General features: G+C 34.9%; 1 protein-coding gene across 6 annotated transcripts in view; it reads right to left on the bottom strand.

Moving 5' to 3' along the window:
• Positions 1-19,960, bottom strand: part of FANCL (FA complementation group L) — a 91,729-nt gene that overhangs the window by 62,697 nt on the left and 9,072 nt on the right. For 3 of the 6 annotated variants that reach the window (XM_011221545.3, XM_034659171.1, XM_034659168.1), the window contains 4 exons: positions 15,008-15,066; positions 12,840-12,900; positions 9,954-10,010; positions 4,055-4,155 (listed from right to left, as the gene is read on the bottom strand). In XM_011221545.3, the coding sequence (XP_011219847.1) occupies positions 4,055-4,155; positions 9,954-10,010; positions 12,840-12,900; positions 15,008-15,066 (278 nt within the window). The remainder of the gene's footprint in view (positions 1-4,054; positions 4,156-9,953; positions 10,011-12,839; positions 12,901-15,007; positions 15,067-19,960) is intronic. The other 3 variants (XM_034659169.1, XM_019796857.2, XM_034659172.1) reach the window with 2 other exon arrangements.

Consider the following 19,960-nt stretch of genomic DNA (forward strand, 5'->3'; position numbering starts at 1 on the left):
AAAAAAAAAAAAAAAAAACCAAGGGGGTAATATTTAGATATCTCATAATACTGAGGAGAAATTAATTGAAATTTAGAACCCACACTGGGAAAAGCCCCAGTGAATATCCCCAAGCTCTCAGTGGGAACCCTTGGAGGGCTACCCCAAAAGTAAAGCAAACCAGAGGCAGATGAAGCATTGTCAAAAATGGACCCCAGACTCCAACTGGGAGGGTCAACTGGCCTTGTGAAGAGACACAGGTAAGAGTTTAGGATCTACCAAGGGAGAAATAACAATAAACATACCCAGCTCTTGCTTCAAAGTTCTAAAGGGTTACAACTTAGGAAAGGGAGGGGAGCAGTAAGAAGTACATTGAGTCTTATAAAAACTATAGCTCAACCTGAACCAGTTCAGTCTTTAACAGGATTATAGCAACTTGCCCCTACTCTATTTCTTAGCAAAGGAAAAAGTAAACCTTTTGTAAAAGAAAATTATCATCATCCAGAACCTCTAAACTTTTGTATACACAATTTCTAACACTCAACGAAAGATCATGAGGCACAGCACTGCGGCTTTAATGAACAAGGGCAAATACTGAAGAATAGCCAGCAAGAGACAGTGAGAAAAGGTGTATTAACTAAAATATCTGGAAGTTAAGTCAGTTTCCTCATTCCTCCCCTTTTGCCAGTTTTTCAGGGTTTTTTGTTTGGTTTTGTTTTAAAGAAAGAGCAGTGCTAGTCATCTTGTTGAGCACAGACCAGGAGAGCTCGGGTTTTACATTTTCTTGTTGTTATATTCAATTTTCTACTGGTTCAATTGTGAAAAGAAAGAAAAACCCTTGGGGCCCCTGGGTGGCTCAGTTGTTAAGCAACTGAGCCTTCAGCTCAGATCATGATCCCAGGGTCCTGGGATCGAGCCCCTCGGGCTCCCTGCTCAACAGAAAGCCTGCTTCTCCCTCTCCCACTCCCCCTGCTTCTGTTCCCTCTCTATGTCTCTGTCAAATAAATAAAATCTTTAAAAAGAAAGAAAAGAAAAACCTTCTACTTTTTATTATTAAAAAGTAGTAGGCCCACATGAAAAGATGCTCGACATCACTCATCGTCAGAGAAATACAAATCAAAACTACAACGAGATACCATCTCACACACATCAGAAAGGCTAAAATCAACAACACAGGAAACAACAGGTGTTGGCGAGGATGTGGAGAAAGGGGAACCCTCATGGACTATTGGCGGGAATGCAAACTGGTGCAGCCACTCAGGAAAACAGTATGGAGGTTCCTCAGAAAGTTAAAAATAGAGCTTCCCTATGATCGGGCAATTGCACTACTAAGTCTTTATCCAAAATACAGAAATACTAANACTAGGAATGCCAAGATCCAGGACTACCTGTATGACTGAAAACCACAACAAAAAAAGTTAAAAACAGACTCCAGTGGATCTAGATTATGGGAGTAAGTAGAAAAATATTTTTAAACAATTACAAAAGAAAATATGGAAAAAGGTAGAGAATTTTTAAAAAACACTGAAATCTAGTGTAGTTATAATAATACCTAACAAAGTAGACATTAGGGCAAGTAATACCAGAGATGAAAAGAAACACTTAATGTTAAAAGGACAAATCCACAGGAAGATACAGCAATTATAAATCTGTACACACTCTAAAATTAAAAATGGAACTGCCATATGATCCAGCAATTCCACTTTGGGGTTTATATCCAAAGAAAACAAAATCACAATGTTGAAGAGGTATCTGCAACCCCAAGTTCACTACAGCAATATTTACCATAGCTGAGACATGGAAACAACCTAAGCATCCACTAACAGATGAATGGAGAAAGAAAATTTGGTATATACCAAATATACAATGAGATACTATTCAGCCATAAAAAAGGACATCCTACTATTACAACAATGTGGATGGACCTTGAGAGCATTACACTAAGTAAAACAAGTCAGAGAAATACAAACACAATATGATCTCACTTATATCTTGAATCTAAGAAAAAAAAAAATTTAACTCATAGATATAGAGAACATACTGATGGTTGCCAGAGGCAGAGGTGAAATGAGTGAAGGTGGAAAAAAGGTACAAACTTCCACTTATGTAATGTACAGCATGGTGACTGTAATTAATGATACTGTAATATGTATTTGGAAGTTGCTGAAAGCATAAATCTTGAAACCTCTCATCACAAGAAAAACAATGTGTAAGTATGTGTGATGATGGAGGTTAGCTAGGCGTATTGTTATGATTTCACAATATTGAATATATTGAATCACTATGCTGTGCACCTGAAACTATTATATGTCAATTATATCTCCAAAAACAAAAAAAATACTAAAAGAAATTCTTTAGTGAGGAAGAAAAAAAAGATTCCAGACAGAAAGAAACGCACGCAGGTAGAAATGAAGAACACTGGGAAACCTGGATCTTGGCATTCCTAGTACCTTTTTTTTTTTTTTCCCCCTCCAAATTGTCTCTTTCTGTCTGCCTCCCTCCCTCCGCCTCCCTCCCTCCCTTCCTTCCTTTCTTCCCCTCTCAGTGGGGAGTCTGCTTCTCCCTCTCCCTCTGCCCCTACCCCATGTATGGACTCCCTCTCTCTCTCTCAAATAATCTTTAAAATAAATAAAATTTAAAAAAAATATGAGGTGCCTGGGAGGCTCAGATGGTTAAGCATCTGCCTTCAGCTCAGATCATGATCTCCAGGTCCTGGAAATGAGCCCCACTTCATGTCAAACTCCCCGCTCAGCAGGGAGTTTGTTTCTCCCTCTCCCTCTCCCTCTGACACTCCCCCTGCTTGTGATTTGTCTCTCTCCCTCTCAAATAAATAAATAAAAATCTTTACTTTTTTAAATTTTTTTTAAAGATTTTATTTATTTATTTGACAGAGAGAGAGACAGCCAGTGAGAGAGGGAACACAAGCAGGGGGAGTGGGAGAGGAAGCAGCAGTCTCCCAGCAGAGGAGCCGGATGCAGGGCTCAATCCCAGGACTCTGGGATCACGCCCTGAGCCAAAGGCAGATGCTCAACGACTGAGCCACCCAGGCGCCCCTAAATAAAAATCTTTAAAAAAGTAAAAGTAAAATAAAAATAAAAAAAGAACACTGGGAGAAATACACAAATTACATACAAATTATACATATATAATGTATAATATACACAAATATATATGTAATTGTATATACAATGAATACATAAACATATATAAATATATATACATATATATTGATTTCAAAAACAATGTTTGCCAATTTTCAATATAGAATTAAAATGCATAACAGTAACACAAAAGAGACGTGAAAAAATACATTGAGTTTTAAATCTTCCCATTGTAAGAAAAATCAGTAAAAGTAAAAATGTATACTTTGCTATACATATGTTGAAATCTCCAAGGTAATTCTAAAAGAATACTAAAAGAATGTGTAACAACTTCATTCTTGATTAATTCAAATAAAGGCAGATGAAAGCAGATAAAGAGAAAAAACACAAAATGCATGAGACAAGCAGAAAACATATAGCAAGATGTCAGTGAAAATGCCAGTAAATATATTGAGTGATGTCAGTGAAAATGGCAATTAGAAGTTCCTAAAAGTCTCCATTTCATAACAGTCATAGGTACAATGACCCAAAAAACATTAGGAAAAAAAAGCAAGTATGTGAGGTGATGGATATATTAATGAGTTTATGTGAATCCTTCCACAAAGTACATGTAAATCAAATCATCACACTGTACACGTTAAAAATATAATCTTATTTGTCAATTATACCTCAATAAAACTAAAATAACATGTTTATGTTCGGTAAAAAATATGGTAACATTTCCATACATAAAAATGTTATTTTTTTTCAAAATTTTATTTAGTATTTTACTTTGTAGATCACTTTGTTAATGATGACATCCCTTTAATTCATACCCACAATAAGGATCAGTTATCAATTATAATTAAATAAATTCTAATTATAATGAAACATTTTGACTAAAAACAGGTACAAAATAAATTGCTAAAACTGCAAATAAACTGAAATGTGTAAAAAGAAAAAAAAATTTCTGAAACATTTTGGAACAGACATACTTATCCCAACCAAGAGTTCCTATCTCTTCAATAAGGCTGGAGTAGAACTGGGGGGGAGGAGGCAGTGCATAACACTCTTGTCTATTCTTTAAAGCAACTTCCTGTTTAAAAGAAAAAAATAACTTTAATGTGCTGTGGAATGCTAGACAGTGCATTATCACTGATTACAAAACAACTTCATAATCTCCTTTGTCCCTCACTAAATGTCCATTCTTTTTATAGAAATTCCAGCTGAATCATTCCCCTTCTCATATAAAGGCAGGAAAAAGTTAAAGGACTGCACTGAAGGTTATTATGTGAAAATGTCAATTATTATACCACTTAAAAACTTCAGATTTTAATATTTTCCTAGACTATTATGCCTATCAAAGATGACAAGAGTCTAAAAATACCCTCAAGGCTTCACTATTTTTCTATTCCTGTGGATATGACTTTGATATAAAGAAACATGTACCTTTAAGCTTGAACTCTTAAGTACATTGTTTAGACATATTTGTATACAATTATGAATCACACCCTTACAAACAAAAGCCCTTTATTTCCACAGTAAATACTCACCTGCTACTTTCTTTCACTGACTTACATTCTATATTATTCCCAGACCAGGTCAGGTGTTTTTCCATCTATGTGCACAGTTCCTTTCCCTGCTAAGCCCACCAATGATATCTTCAAGATGGTTTATGTACCCCACCCCCCAAAAAACTAACATTTACTTTTTTCCCCCCTCCCAAGCAATACAAACATCACTAGAATTGCTAAGGCTGAAAATTAACAATTATTTCAAAGGTGCTAACCTAGACAAATACCTTATTTGGAAAGTAAAAATAAATGTATCTGCAAATTACACAGATGTTCACATGATCTGTTTTATCAAAAGAGATAAAAAAAATAAATAAAGTTGGATACAGAGGGGATTATGCTAAGTGAAGTAAGTCAAGCAGAGAAAGACAATTATCACATGGTTTCACTCATATGTGGAACGTAAGCAATAACACAGAGGACCATAGGAGAAGGGAGGGAAATCTGAAGTGGGAGAAATCAGAGAGGGAGACAAACCAAAAGACACTATAGACCCTGGGAAACAGACTGGGGATTTCAGAGGGGAGGGGGTTACAGGGTGATGGGTATTAAGGAGGGCCGTGTTGTGATGGGCACTGGTTGTTATACGTAACTAATGAATCATTGAACACTACATCAAAAACTAATGAGGTACTACACAGTGGCTAACTGAACATAATTTTTAAAAAAGTCAGATACAGTAAATAATAAAACCAGATGAGAACAAGTATAAAAATTATAAATGTTTCTGTTAACTGTAACCCTATTAAAAGGTATATTTTTTTTTCCCTTTAATGATATTTTTAATCTATTAGTCCTTATACTTTGCTTTTTAAATAAGGATAGGATACTACTAAATTGAGACAATACTAGAAAGAATAGATTTTACAAAACAATATTTCAAAATCAGGACTATTAACTGAAATTATTTTCTAAATCTGCTTTAGGATAAAAACAACAAAACTGTGAAAGCAGGTTTGTAAAACCCAAAATGTCAATTTGGATTTAATTAGAAGGTAAGCTCCTAGAAGACAAGGAGTATACTGCTTTTTAAATAAACTAAATACTTAATGTTATCTGTAAATTGCCTGATAGTCCATAAAAATAAGTTTTTACGATTATTTTGTTACTAAAAAAAGTCAGAATAGTTCCTATATTACACATAATATATGTATTTTTATAAATATATATAATACATGTAATAAGAATTGCTTCAGCAATTCTTTTGAAATTTCTTTAAATCCAGAAATATTAAATACTGCTATCCACATACATGGATGGTAAATTTGGATAATAAAAATGTATTTTAATCCTAGGTTTATGATATTCATAAACTCTACCTTCTACCTTGGGTCAGACAAGTTACTCCTATTCCAGAACCGTAACAGGAAAAAGGGCAAAGGCAGAGAAAGCATTCTTTGTGGAGAAGAGGCAAGGTACATAGTAGAAAGAACACAGGCTTTACAAAGGTTTTAAATCCTAACTTTACCATTTCCTAGTTTTAAGGCCTTAAGTAGCTATGCAGCTACTAAGCCCTCAAATAGGAATTTTAAAAAACCTACCCACATCAGAGTTCTTCTAAAATACAAGTAATTGTGGGGCACCTGGGTGGCTCAGTTGGCTAAGCCTCTGACTCTTGATTTTGGCTCAGGTCATGATCTCAGGGTCCTGGGATCAAATTGGGCTCTGCACTCATGGGGTCTGCTTGGGATTCTCTCTCTCCCTCTCCTTCCCCCTCTGCCCCTCTCCCTGCTTGCACCCACATGCACTCTCTCTCTCTGTCTCAAAAAACAATCTTTAAAAATAAATAAAATACAGGCAACTGTTCATTTATTAAATATACTGAACGACTATATGCCTAGTTATTACTAGGAAACTGTGGAGATTTACCAAATTTCCTGAAAAGATTCAGTGACTACTGATTTCATTTGAACATCATCCTCAATATTTTCATTGGTGATTACATAATAGGAAACCCTGTTACTGACAACACAGCCCAACAAATAAACTAATAAAATTCTTACTTTTTTTTTTTTAGGTACAGTGTTCATAAATGTGCAGTAGTATTACCAATTCTGTCAATTTTTTTAGAAAGTTAAAATATAGCATGTCATTTAATTCAGAAATGCAGCAACAAATGTACTAAATAGAATATTATTAGAGATCAATGTCAATATTTTAAACTAATGAGTGTTTCTTCAAAATTAAATGACCAATAAAGCTGTTCTTAAAACTTCATAAAGTCAGCCAGTAATAAGAGCTTAATGGAACACAGTGTATATAGTTTTACTCTGGTCCCTTAGTCCTTTCATTTGTATAGCTTATGAAAAGTATGATAAGCAGATAAAATCTTAAAAAAAAAAAGTTTTCTTATTTATTTATTTGACAGAGAGAGAACAAAAGAGCACAAGCAGGGGGAGTGGGAGAGGGAGAGGGAGAAGCAGGCTCCCCCGCTGAGCAGGGAGGTTGATGTGATGCTCTATCCCAGGACCCTGAGATCATGACTTGAGCAGATGGCAGATGCTTAACCAACTGAGCCACCCAAGTGCCCCAATAAAAAACTTTTTAAACTTTTTTGCAGTGTCAAGGGTAAACCAAAATATGCTTTACTGCTTCAGCTTAACTTTTTAAAATTTATCATGAAATCTGGCGTTTGATGAAATTCATAATCAATTTTGTAATTCTTATTGGTTAGGGTCTATAAATTTGTAAGTGAAAATTCAAACGTAGAAATTGACTTTAAACTCTTTATTCTGATCCCAAATATTTTACCAAAGCCCTACCTCAGAGGGTTGTTACAAGGATTTAAAAAAAAAAAAAAAAAAAAGACTCAGAACAACTTAAGCAACTAAGCTCTTAGTGCGTGACAGCTGCTGCTAAGAATAAAAAACTCAAAAAGAACTGTAAAAAATAAACTGCTTTCAGTTGTTAGTAGCAATATACTGGTACTGTAATTTTGTAAAACAAATATAGAGATATAGGAAAAGCATAAGTAAAACATAATAAAAAATAATTATGTTAACATAACAAACCCAGATTTTCAGAGTAAAATATAACCATTAAAATCAAATTAAAAATCTTATAATGCCAAATTTGAATTGGAAATATCAATATGAACTCATGATGAACTACTCTCTTTCTAAACGGTATTTTTTCCTAGCTCCATCCACTGAAAAGACCTACCAGTAATAGCAACACTCCAGTTTCCAGATCTGTGGCATCAAAACACCACTTCCTACAAAGAAACCATGGCTCTTTGGAGAAACAACTGATTATAGTTCTGCAAATGGATGAGTACATTAAACCGGTGCAACTGGTATCAGAAAGCAAAGTTTGGGTTGTGTTAAAAGAACTAAGGAGCCAAGATGAAGGGGCATACACTGACCAAAAATGATATAATTTAAGCATCAAAAGGTATAGTGATTGCAATGGACTAAAGTCAGTATATAAAAACTCATGAGTTCATAATGGTACTAAAAAAAAAATCATTTCCCTTTGACAGTTGCTAGGCACTAACTCATTACTCTAAAAATTGATTTTTGTAAAAAAAAAAAAAAAAGGGGGGGGGGAACAAGCACTTAACTTATTTCTCCAGTATGAGCTATACCTCAAATTAACCAAATAACTGATGAAGGAAGTTCTCTATGGAAGACCTCCAGATAGTGAATGTAGATGATGGAATTTTTAAAAATCACTATTTGTAACCCCTAATGAAATAGTGGATGTACGCAATGATTATCACTGGATGCTAAAATCATTAGGTGATAAGCTGATAAGAAACTTTATATTTGATGGATCTAAACCTACTGATCAATCTTAACTCTACTGAAAGGAACTATCAAATACCATGTGCCTCCTCATAAAATGTAAGTACGCAGCACAAAGTATTTTTAGCAGAACAAATGAGACTAGATCACAAGAAAGGTAGAAAAATATGTTAAAAGATACTATGAATATCTAATAAAGCAAATCCAGATGCAAGAAATGTTATAGGACACATAATCTAGTTTATTTAACTTGTAGATTAAAAAAAAAAAAAGGAGTACAGGAAAGACCAAGCACTGCCAGAAATTAAGACTTAGGAGACATATCGGGGCACCTGGGTGGCGCAGTCGTTAAGCATCTGCCTGCGGCTCAGGGCGTGATCCCGGCATTATGGGATTGAGCCCCACCCACATCAGGCTCCTCTGCTATGAGCCTGCTTCTTCCTCTCCCACTCCCCCCTGCTTGTGTTCCCTCTCTCGCTGGCTGTCTCTATCTCTGTCAAATAAATAAATAAAATCTTTAAAAAAAAAAAAAAAAGGTTTAGGAGACACATTAACATGTAATGTGTGGACCTTGTTTGCATACAGACACAAACAAGAAAGTATAAGAAATTATCACTAATTTTGTCGGGGTTATAACAACATACTTAAAAACAAAACATAACAAAACAAACACTTAGCAGTTTTAAGTATACACCAGTATGTTCATGGAGGGATCGACACAAGTGTTCAGGATTTCCTTAAAAATACTCTAGTCCCCTGGGTGGCTCAGTCGGATCAATGTCCAACTCTTGGTTTTGGTTCAGGTCATGATTTCAGGGTCCTGGGATTGAGCCCTGAGGCTGGCTTCTGCACTCAGCAGGAAGTCCGCTTGAGGATTCTCTTTCTCCCTCTGCCTCTCCCCGCCCCGCTCCGTGGGGACAAGCACTCTCTCAAATAAATCTAAAAAAGAATACTCTAGCCCCTTCTCCTTAAGGAGTACGGGAAGAAAAATGGCGAAAGGTTGAGTTAGGTCATGGGTCCATGGGTATTCACTATACAGTCTTCCCTCTTCTGTTTATGTTGAAAACCTGCATAATAAAAATTTCTGAAATAATACAAGGTCTATAGGATAAACTAAAAACTCAAGAATTTTTACCATAATTGATTACCTGAATAATCAATTATTATATATAATTGTATGTATGTAATGAAGCCTAACAAGTTCTTCAGAAATCTGCAGCTACATACAAAATTATTCATCTACTGTATTAGACCTTTAAGTGTGGCTACCTAATCTCTTCATACATGTTAAATTCTGACAGACCAGGAGTACATTTCATTTCACCTCCTGTCCAAGTGTATTCAGTTTGACACAATCAATCTGGTTCCTATACACAATTGTTCCTCATTGCAATTCAAAAAAAGCATCATCCACATTTGCACACACAGTAAAGTAAAACATTAAGTGACTAGGAGTTAAGAAGTTTTAAATCCTAATCATGTTAGTTTATACAGGAATTTTTTTTAAAAATCAGGAAAAATATGAAAATAGAAAATAGAAAATATGGTAACAGCATTAGAAAACGAATTCTTACCAAAATCATCTTCAACTCCATCATAAAGCTCATTAGATCAGGAGAGTGCTGCATTCTCTAGATCAAAACATTTCTAATTAATTTCATTTGTACAATGAATATTCCATACACTGAAATTGAACTAAAATACAGGTCTATGTGAATGTGAAAAGAATATCAGATATATCTACACCTTAGAAGTTTAAGAACTGAAGTACTAGTCACCATCCCTACTATATCTACCAATTTCATTCTGAAAGAGTAATTAAAGCCCTCAAATCTATTTTGGTGAGCTATACTGAATTATACTTAAAATCTCTTAAAATCTCACACACTCCTTTGTTCCTTCAGCACTAACAACTGATCAAGTTTAGCAAATCTACCAAACCACACCATTATTAAAAAAGGGGGGGGGGGCGCCTGGGTGGCTCAGTCGTTAAGCGTCTGCCTTCAGCCCAGGGGATGATCCCAGAGTCCTGGGATCGAGTCCCACATCAGGTTCCTCCCCTGGGAGTCTGCTTCTTCCTCTCCCACTCCCCCTGCTTGTGTTCCCTCTCTTGCTGGCTGCCTCTATATCAAATAAATAAATAAAATCTTTAAAAAAAAAAGTGGTATGGGGTATAGAGGAAAGAAGAACGTAAAATTCAAAAATCAGGCAAATCTATGCAATTAAAAAATCTAAAGTAATGAATTATTAATTGACACTGTATTTTTATTTTTTCCCCTTGACCTTAAAAACTACATATAATTGTTAATTTTGTCTTTTCACAGCTAACCTATATTAATGCAAAAGGAGTCAATATTTAAATAAGATAAAACCATTGTAATAAAAAGCCAAAAAGGAAATAACTTCTACAGTTAAATATATTTAAGAGTTATAATTCCATTTCCTAGAAATCTTTGATTCTTAAAATAACTATAGAATAAAGGAAAGCAAAGAAAATACTCAAGTGCAACATTTTTTATGAGATGAAACGCCACATCACTTCTCTGCTTGAAATCAAGGTACTGTATTTTTGTTACTTTTTGTGATACACTGCACTACCAGCACACAGTTCTGAATAAAGCCAATCCGTGAATTTGTTCCCTCTTTAAAAGGAGAAAAATAATAATCTAAGATATTTCAACAATGCATGACACACATGAAATCACATCTTAACATAGCTGGGTGGGTAAGTCTGTAAAAACAAATCGTTGACTTTCCGATCTTCTATACAGTATTTTCCCCCTTAGCTTACTAGTAATGAGCAATTATATCGGATTTTTGTGAACTACAGCCTAGGGGCTAAATCTAGCCCAATACCAGTTTGTGTAAATAAAGCTATATTGAAGCCACACCCATTCATTTACCTCTTTATGGCTGCTTTGGCTCTACAAGGGAAGTAGTTGTGACAGAGATTTTAGCGACCACCAAAGCCTGAAAAATTTACTAGCTGGCCATTCAGAGAAAAAGACTGCTGATTCCCCTGACCCATATTTACTAAAGTTAAAATCGATACAAGGAAAGAATAGTAATTTTAGAATAAAACAAAGACTAACTCTGGGTTTTATATGACCAACTGGAAGGCAGGAAAGAGATTAATAAGTAATTGGGACTTTTTCTAGGAACCCTCTTGGTGAACTGGTAGAGAAAAACAGTTATAGACATTATTATCCTTAGTCTTTATTAACAAGTTTTTTCCAGGCTATTTAAATATCTCAATAGATTCATTTCTTAAACTCTAGTATACAATATAAATAGTCACACTAGATGAGGAGGAGGCAGGAGAGAAAACAGAAATAATTTAAACATCCCCTTAAAAAACTGCAGTAATTATGCTGCCAGCAATGACAGTCTGCATTCTACAAATCAAATAGTTTATCTCCTACATTTCTTTGTGGTTCAGTAATGCTTTATGTGAGTGACTGTCATTGTCACTTATCATAGATAATACCTGCTTTTAAGATAGAAAAAATATAGGAATATAGGAAATCGGGAAAAACATACAAATGAATAAAGCATCAAAAGAAATGCAGTTCTACTAACATTTATTTTTCTACAAGAGGCATTCTATTACTTTTGGTTTCTTTAGCAACAGTGATTTTAAGTTTTTCTAATTTTTAAAGGAATTTTCAGGTAGAAGAACTTAAACCTTAGGACTAACTACATTGGAGCTGAGGGTGAAATGGGTGAAGGTGATCAATAATACAAACTTCCAGGGGTGCCTGGGTGGCTCAGTCAGTTAAGCATCTGCCTTCCACTCAGGTCATGAGCCCAGGGTCCTGGGATAGAGCCCTGAGTCAGGCCCCCTGCTCAGTGGGGAGCCTGCTTCTCCTTCTCCCTCTGCTCCTCTCCCCTGCTCTCTCTCTCAAATAAAGAAATAAAATTTTTTAAAATAATAATATAACCTTCCAGTCATAAGGAAAAAAAAAGATTAATCCTGCCTATTATCTCACCTGTGCTGTATTTACATCTACGTTAATTAAGTACATATATATGATCCTAAGTGATCTCCACCACCCTTTTTCTATTACTAATCTAGAACTACATTCCCATTTTCACCACAGATACTCTACAATTCCTAAGTGGGTCCTGGATTTCTTCATACTGCCACTATTCAGTCTTGGCAGAAAAATCGCTCAAAAAGTGATGTATATGGATAAGGGTGAATGCATTAGAAGACCCTAAAGTCTCCAGGACGGAAATGAGTTTCAGAACAAATGCTGCCCAGAAATGTGCTGAGGATTCCAAGACAGAAACCATTTTATATAATGCATGGATCTTTAAAATATTTGAGAGAGATGAAACCTATAAAATTCAGCAACTACTAAACCAGTTTGTTACAACATTCTGCAAGTAGTCCTCTAAAAAAGAGTTAATTTAGAATTTCTTATCCTTGCTTAAAACAAACCTTTTAAAGGACTTACCTGTTGTACTATTTGATGGTATCCATTAAGTATTGCTCTCAGTTGCCAACTACATAATAATCTAAAATTTTAATGGAACAAAATGGTTTGTTCATTGTTCAGAATTAAAAGGAAAAAACTTATTTGTATGCTAACACAAACATGCACGTACAAAGAATGACATAAATATAATTCTGACAAGTTAATAAAATTTTTACCACTGATACTGTTGAAAGTCTTGTCTTCAAACTGTCGGTACTAATTTTATTTCAAAATATAAATAACTGCAATCAGTAAATGACATGCAAACAGTAAATCTTTTTTTAACATATCCAAAGCAGAATTTTCTACTGAACTAGATTCTTCTCTAAGGTAGGTTAAATAAACCGTTTTGATCATAATATACAGAGCTTGTATTTCAGAAAGCATATGTAGCAATATAATCAAATTTAAGATTAATGTGAAAGACACTTTTAACTGTGTAAGTAGTCGTTAGTGTTCATCTATCCACTAGCTCACCTCAGCTGTGCTCTCAATATTGCTTAAGTAATTCTAAGAACTGCTTTTCCTTACCCGGAAGTAGGAAGCCCCTCTGATTCCCCAGTTATAGCCCTTTCAGACCACCATGACTCTATTCCATTTTGCTTTGTAAACCCCATTTCCACCCCTATTTTCTCTCTTAATGGCAAAGTTCATTCAACTGCCCATGGGAAAACTCCCTCTCCATATGTACTTTCCATCCCTTGCCAACAACTTGGTCGTATCAGTTCATTAATCATCACTTTATTGTGATATTCTTATTTTCTGCTAGTTTTTTCAATGGAATATATTAACTTGCTCAAGCAAATCTCAAAAAAACAAGATCACTGTAACTCTCCCTTGACTGCACACCCTTCTCTACCACTCCTTTTCTTCAAAATACAGTTGATCCTTAAACAACACTGGTTGAACTGCACAGGTCCACTTACACACAGTTTAATAAAGATACATACAGTACTGCAAACACATTTCCTCTCATGATTTTCTTAGTAAGATTCTCTTTTCTCTAGCATGGTTTAAGAACAGTCTAGAATATACACAACGTACAGAATACAAGTGTTAAACAGTTTGTTCATGTTATTGGTAAGGTTTCTGGTCAACAGCATGCTATTAAATTTTTGCAGAATCAAAAGTTACATGCAAATTTTCAAGAGCATGAGAGGTTGGTGCCCCTGACCCCTGGGCTCTTCAAGGGTCAACTGCAGTTTATACTGTTTACATTTCCTTTCCACTCACCACTCCAAAACCCAATACAATCTGGCTTCTGCCACTGCGTGAAACCTAATTTAACCTGATCCCTCTGCAATACTCAGCACTACAAACCATTTCTTTGTTAAGCCTCTATTCAGTTTCAGTGACAACTATCCAGATTTTCCTCTTGCTTCTTTTGTCAATCCTTAGTCTTCTTCCAAGTTCCTCTTTATTTATCAGTTCTTTACATGTTGGTATACTCTCAAGTCCTTTAATGTTGGCTTTCTCTTTTCTCCCCACACTTGCAGGCACTGGAAAGTATCCATACTCACAGCCCCAAATCCCACGCCTACTGTGACTTCAATGTCTCACACTTCAGTTCACACCAATACATTAAACATCTCCTCTTGATATTTCACACTTAATACATCTTAAAATGATGGCTCCTACTTCTCCACTGTGACCTGTTCTCTAGCTTAGTTATCTAGATGAACCAGGAACTTAGAAAACAATCTTCACTCCTCTTTCCTTCTTTTCTCCTACTTCTAACCAGTCACAAAATCCTGTCAATTCTACTCATAAATGTCTCTGGATTCTTCCTCCACTCTTTTCCCAGAGATGTTTAAGAGCAGAAAAAGAGGTTCTAGATGCTACCTAATTTCCAGTCTCATCTCTTGACATTCCTTGATGAGCTGTCTGTACCAACAGATACCTTACACAATTGCTATTTATTTAAGCTTTAAAAGGAAAAAAGAATTAGAGAATTAATGTGTTACCTTTGAAAAGTACTTCAGCACAAGGGAAAATAATTTGCAAATGTACATGAATTTGGAAAAATTGGAAATGTTTCTTGTTGACTAACAAGCACTTTAGGCAAAACTCTAATGGTTAGAATAAGCTTTTACCAGATTAACTGACTGCCCATCCCACCAAAATGCCTGTATGTAACACTACATCACCTTGCATTCTTCATTTGTAAATCTTCAGGCAACACTACTCTAAGGTGAAAATCACATCCCTGTGGAAGATATTGAAAAAGTTCACTCAAATTTTCATCTTTCATAGTGTTAAGAAAAAATTAAACAAAATCACAGAGAAAAGGCAATGTTTTCCTTTATTTTCTAAAAGGTATCAACTTTATCCAAACCTTTACATTTGTTAAAATATATGCAACAGAATATTGCTTTTGAAGGAAAATAATGTAAAAGTGTCAGAAACTTTGTAATCACTGGGAAACCAAAACAAAGATAAGACTTTATTTTTTAAAGAGAATCAATTCACATAACACAAATATTAAGAAACTGTTGGTGCAAACAAAGAAATTTAAATACTTCTTATAAACTTGTGAAAAAAGAAATTCTTTCAATTGCTTTGACTATGGAAGGAAAACATCACAGTGTAAAATAGGAATATATAATACATTACAGACTTCATATTTTCAATTTCCTCATTTTAATAAAATGAAAATATATTTAGTTCCACAATCTGAACATACAGACATGAAAGAAATATTTTCAAAAAACAGAATATTTAATTCTCCCATATTCATGGGCCTTTAATAAAAATCACTAATATTTATTTTAATTTAAATATTTACTAGCTATATATTTGAATATACCAAATTTTACTCGAGTCTAAGAAAAGAACTGTTCTGAGAAATATATTCAGTTACACTTTCTTGACAAAGTGAATGGGTAAGCAGCTTAAACTTTATATCTTAAATAGGATAATACACATGATCTGAGCAAAGGTAAGCAGAAAAAGACAAACAAATATAATCTTTTACTCCAACAATATAAAATGAAAAAGAGTAATAAAATTCTCGAAAAATAATCACCATGAGAATTTTAGCACAGGCTCCCTCAAAGCAGATTCAAAACTAAAGGAACACAATTAAATGTACCCCATAACCTTTACTTTCATGATAATATTACAGTTCTGACTTTCATTACATTTAAATGTCCTTTAAAAAAATGAAACAAAATGTACTACTGACCTTTTCAAAAGGTCAAGTAACAATAATTCACTATTTCATTAAAGCACTAGAAGGTATTATGTAGTAACTTTAACCTAACTTTATAGACATCCCACACATAGGTGTAAGAACAATCTGGAATTCAGAATGTACATGAAAAATAGCAAAACTACTCTACTGATCTGTTATCTGAAAGAATAAAATTCCAAAGTCCCTTATTTGCAAAATCCAGCCATTTTAAAAGGTCAAATGCTATGTTACATGCCATAATATTTTTGATTCAAGAAAATGTCCAAAATTAGCTTTTCTAATTAAAGAATATAAAAAATATAATTGCTCTCAAGAAGCAAGTCTTCCAGGTTGTAGGGAACAAAGTACTGACAGTTGCCTAAATCTGAATTTCTCCATATATCCTCCCAAATAGATCAGTATTAAGAACATCTAATAAAACAGGGGCAACTGAGTGGCTCAGCCAGTTAAGCGTCCAACTTTTGGTTTGAGCTCAGGTCATGATCTCAGGGTTATGAGATCAAGCCCCACACTGGGCTCCATTCTTAGCACAGAGTCAGCTTGAGATTCTCTCCCTTTCCCTCTGCACCCCCTCCCCAACTCTCTCTTTAAAATAAATAAAATCTAAAAAAAACAAAAACAAAAAACACCCTCAACACCAAAAGTCAAGAAGCTCACCTTGGAAAAGAAACACACAAGTAGAAGATGATAAAAAGGCAGGTAGAGACATCCTTTGGAAACTGGGTGTTAGGAGGAAAAAGTAAGAGTGGGAAACTGAGGCTCTTCTAAAACAAAATAAAGACATTCAACTCCACCCTCAGCACTACTTAAAAAATTATCCATTAAATAAACTGCACTTTGCTTCACCTCCAGAAGAAAAGTATTCTTGAACTAGGACTATTTTATAAAATACTGCCAACAACCAAATCCACAAAGATACTGTTTTCATCAATGCCAAGCTACTATGAGTCAAAATCAGAATAAAAGAAAACATTTCAAGTGATGATGATTCCCCATACAAACAAAAAACACAAGGCATAAACAAATTACAATACTGAATTATATTATTAGTAGTAAGCATTTGTATGCAGACTCAAAAATTCAAAAAACTATGAACAGAAATTAAGGGGAAAAAATTTAGTTCAGAAAAAAAGATATTAGAAGAACAAATAAGTGCTCAAGGAAGAAGAGTAAAATAAAAATTACATAAGAGGCAGGGCGCCTGGATAGCTCAGGTGTTAGAGCACAGGCTCTTGACCTCAGGGCTGTGAGTTTGAGCCCCAAGTTGGGGGGAGACAATATTTAAAATAAAATGGTTAAAACTGGCAAACATTATGTGTACTTTATCCCAATAAAATTTTTTAAGATATATTTTAGAGAGAGAAAGAAGGTGAGCAGGGGAAGGGGCAGAAGGAGTGAAAGACAGAGTCCTAAGCAGATTCTGTGCTAAGTACGGAACCCAATGCAGGGCTCGATCCCATGACCCTGAGATCATGACCTGAGCCAAAACCAAGAGTTGGATACTTAAAAGACTGTGCCAGCCAGGTGCCACCCCCAATAAAAAATTTTTTTAAATTTCTTAAGGGCAAAGAAAAAGCTAGAAAATTACCAAATGAGAAAAAATAAATAAAAACCATCAGAGAAAAGCAGTTGAAGTGGAAAAAGGTAATGAAAATCTCATACACAGGGGTGCCTGGGTGGCACAGCGGTTAAGCATCTGCCTTCAGCTCAGGGCGTGATCCCGGCGTTCTGGGATCAAGCCCCACATCAGGCTCCTCTGCTATGAGCCTGCTTCTTCCTCTCCCACTCCCCCTGCTTGTGTTCCCTCTCTCACTGGCTGTCTCTATCTCTATCAGATAAATAAATAAACTCTTTAAAAAAAAATCTAATATACAAAGAATTGGAGACCTTGGAAAGGAAAACAAAAGAGCAGAAAAGAATATTTTAAATTATAATCTAAGTATACTTTCTGGAAATTCACATAATGAGAAGAACAACTGAACATGTGAGAAATGAGTCCTAATGACCCACTCTGAAATGTATCTTAATATGCAGACTTTAAAGCCCATAGCTTATGAGACCAAATAATATATGGGAAATAGAATAAAAGTAGCATCACACTTCTCAAAGGAAGATTTTTAAAAGCAACTATGGAATAGAAACAGAGGAATTCTGCTTCTAGCTACGATGGAATAACAGTGGTAGGATTTACCTTCCCACATTAACTAAAAATTGGACAAAATATATGAAACAATGAGGTTCAGACATCAAATAGGCAGCAAAAAACAGTGATTGGAAAAAAGGGAAACAAATGAGAAAATCTTTATAATTATCCTGTCTTACTACCTGGAGAATTTTCAAGCTTCACAGCAAAGATGGAGAACCAAATGGAGAATGGAGCCTGACATTTTTCCCTGATTTGAGACAAGGGCGTGAGTTGGGGGAGGCAAAGACATGTATAATTCACAATGTACAGCACCAAAGAAGAAGACCATATATGAAGAAGAGACAACTGTCCAGAGAATAAACCTAGACAAGATCAGTGTATTGCCGTGGAAGTGTCATCAGCTAAGTATGATTGCTGCATGTATGTGAGAAAACCACCCAAAGCTGGGGAATCATGAGAATGGAACATGAAAAACAATCTCAGAGCTCACACAAGGCTGGGAGTAGTCATCTTTCCTCTCAGAAAGAGTAGAAAACCTTGTACTATGAAAGTTATCATTAAAGAGAATACTCTGGGAGCACCTGCGTGGCTCAGTCAATTAACAATCTGCTTTCAGCTAGGGTCATGATCTCAGGGCCCTGGATCGAGCCCCACATCGGGGGCTCCTTGCTCAGTGGGCAGCCTGCTTCTCCTCTCCCTCTGCAGCTCTCCCTGCTTGTGCACTCATGTTCTCTGTCAAATAAATGAATAAAATCTTAAGAAAAAAAAAAACAACAGAGAATACTCTGAAGAATACTGCCTAAGTGGTAGAGCCAACTTAATCTAGGCTAAAATCTGTTTTGATTCTGCCTAACAAAGCTTAGAAGCAAACTATGAAAAGCTTAAACTGTTTCCAAATAATTTAACTACAGCTTAGAATAAATCAAGAATATTTAAGAGAATAAAATTATCTAGCACACAATAATTGGAATGCACAGTATCTGGCATCCGATCAAAATATCTCAGGCATGCAAAGAAACAGGAAAATAAGATTCATAAAGAAGAGGGGAAGAAAAAAAAATCAAGAGAAATACAAAAATGGCAGATGATAGAATTGCTTTAAAAATTTCAACAGTGATAACTACATATGTTCAAGAAGGTAGAGAAAAGCATGAGTATGCTAAATAGAACATGAAAGATAAAGACAGACCCAAATGAAAGATGAAAAATACGTGTGAGATGCTAGAGAGTATTAACAGCAGATTAAGTCTTGCAAAAGAAGATATTAGGGTACCTGAAGGCACAGAACATTCAAAATAAAAACAGAGAAAGACACTGAAACAAACAATGAAAAAGAACAGAAGCATTAGTGAATTATGGAACAATTTTTAAATGGCCTACTATACATGTATTTTGAGTACCCAAAACAAAAGAAGGAGAAGAAGGAACAAAAAAAATTTTGAAGAAATAATGGCTGACGTTTTTCCCAAATTAAACAAAAATATATACCACAAATCCAAAAAGCTCCACAAACCCGATGGAGGAAAATCATGAAGAAAACTACACCAAGGTACATTATAATATAATTGACAAAAACCAATGATAAAAAGAAAAATCTTAAAAGCAGTCAAAGAAAAACAACACACCACTTACAGAGGAACAAAAAAAAAGAAACAGTTTTCTCATAGGAAATAATGCAAGAGAATTAAGCAACATCTGTAAAGTATGAAAAGAAAAAAATTAATCTAGAGTTTTATACCTAGTGTATCTTTCAAAAGGTAA

Source organism: Ailuropoda melanoleuca, chromosome 4 (assembly GCF_002007445.2).
Source record: "Ailuropoda melanoleuca isolate Jingjing chromosome 4, ASM200744v2, whole genome shotgun sequence".
Classification (NCBI taxonomy): Eukaryota; Metazoa; Chordata; class Mammalia; order Carnivora; family Ursidae; genus Ailuropoda; species Ailuropoda melanoleuca.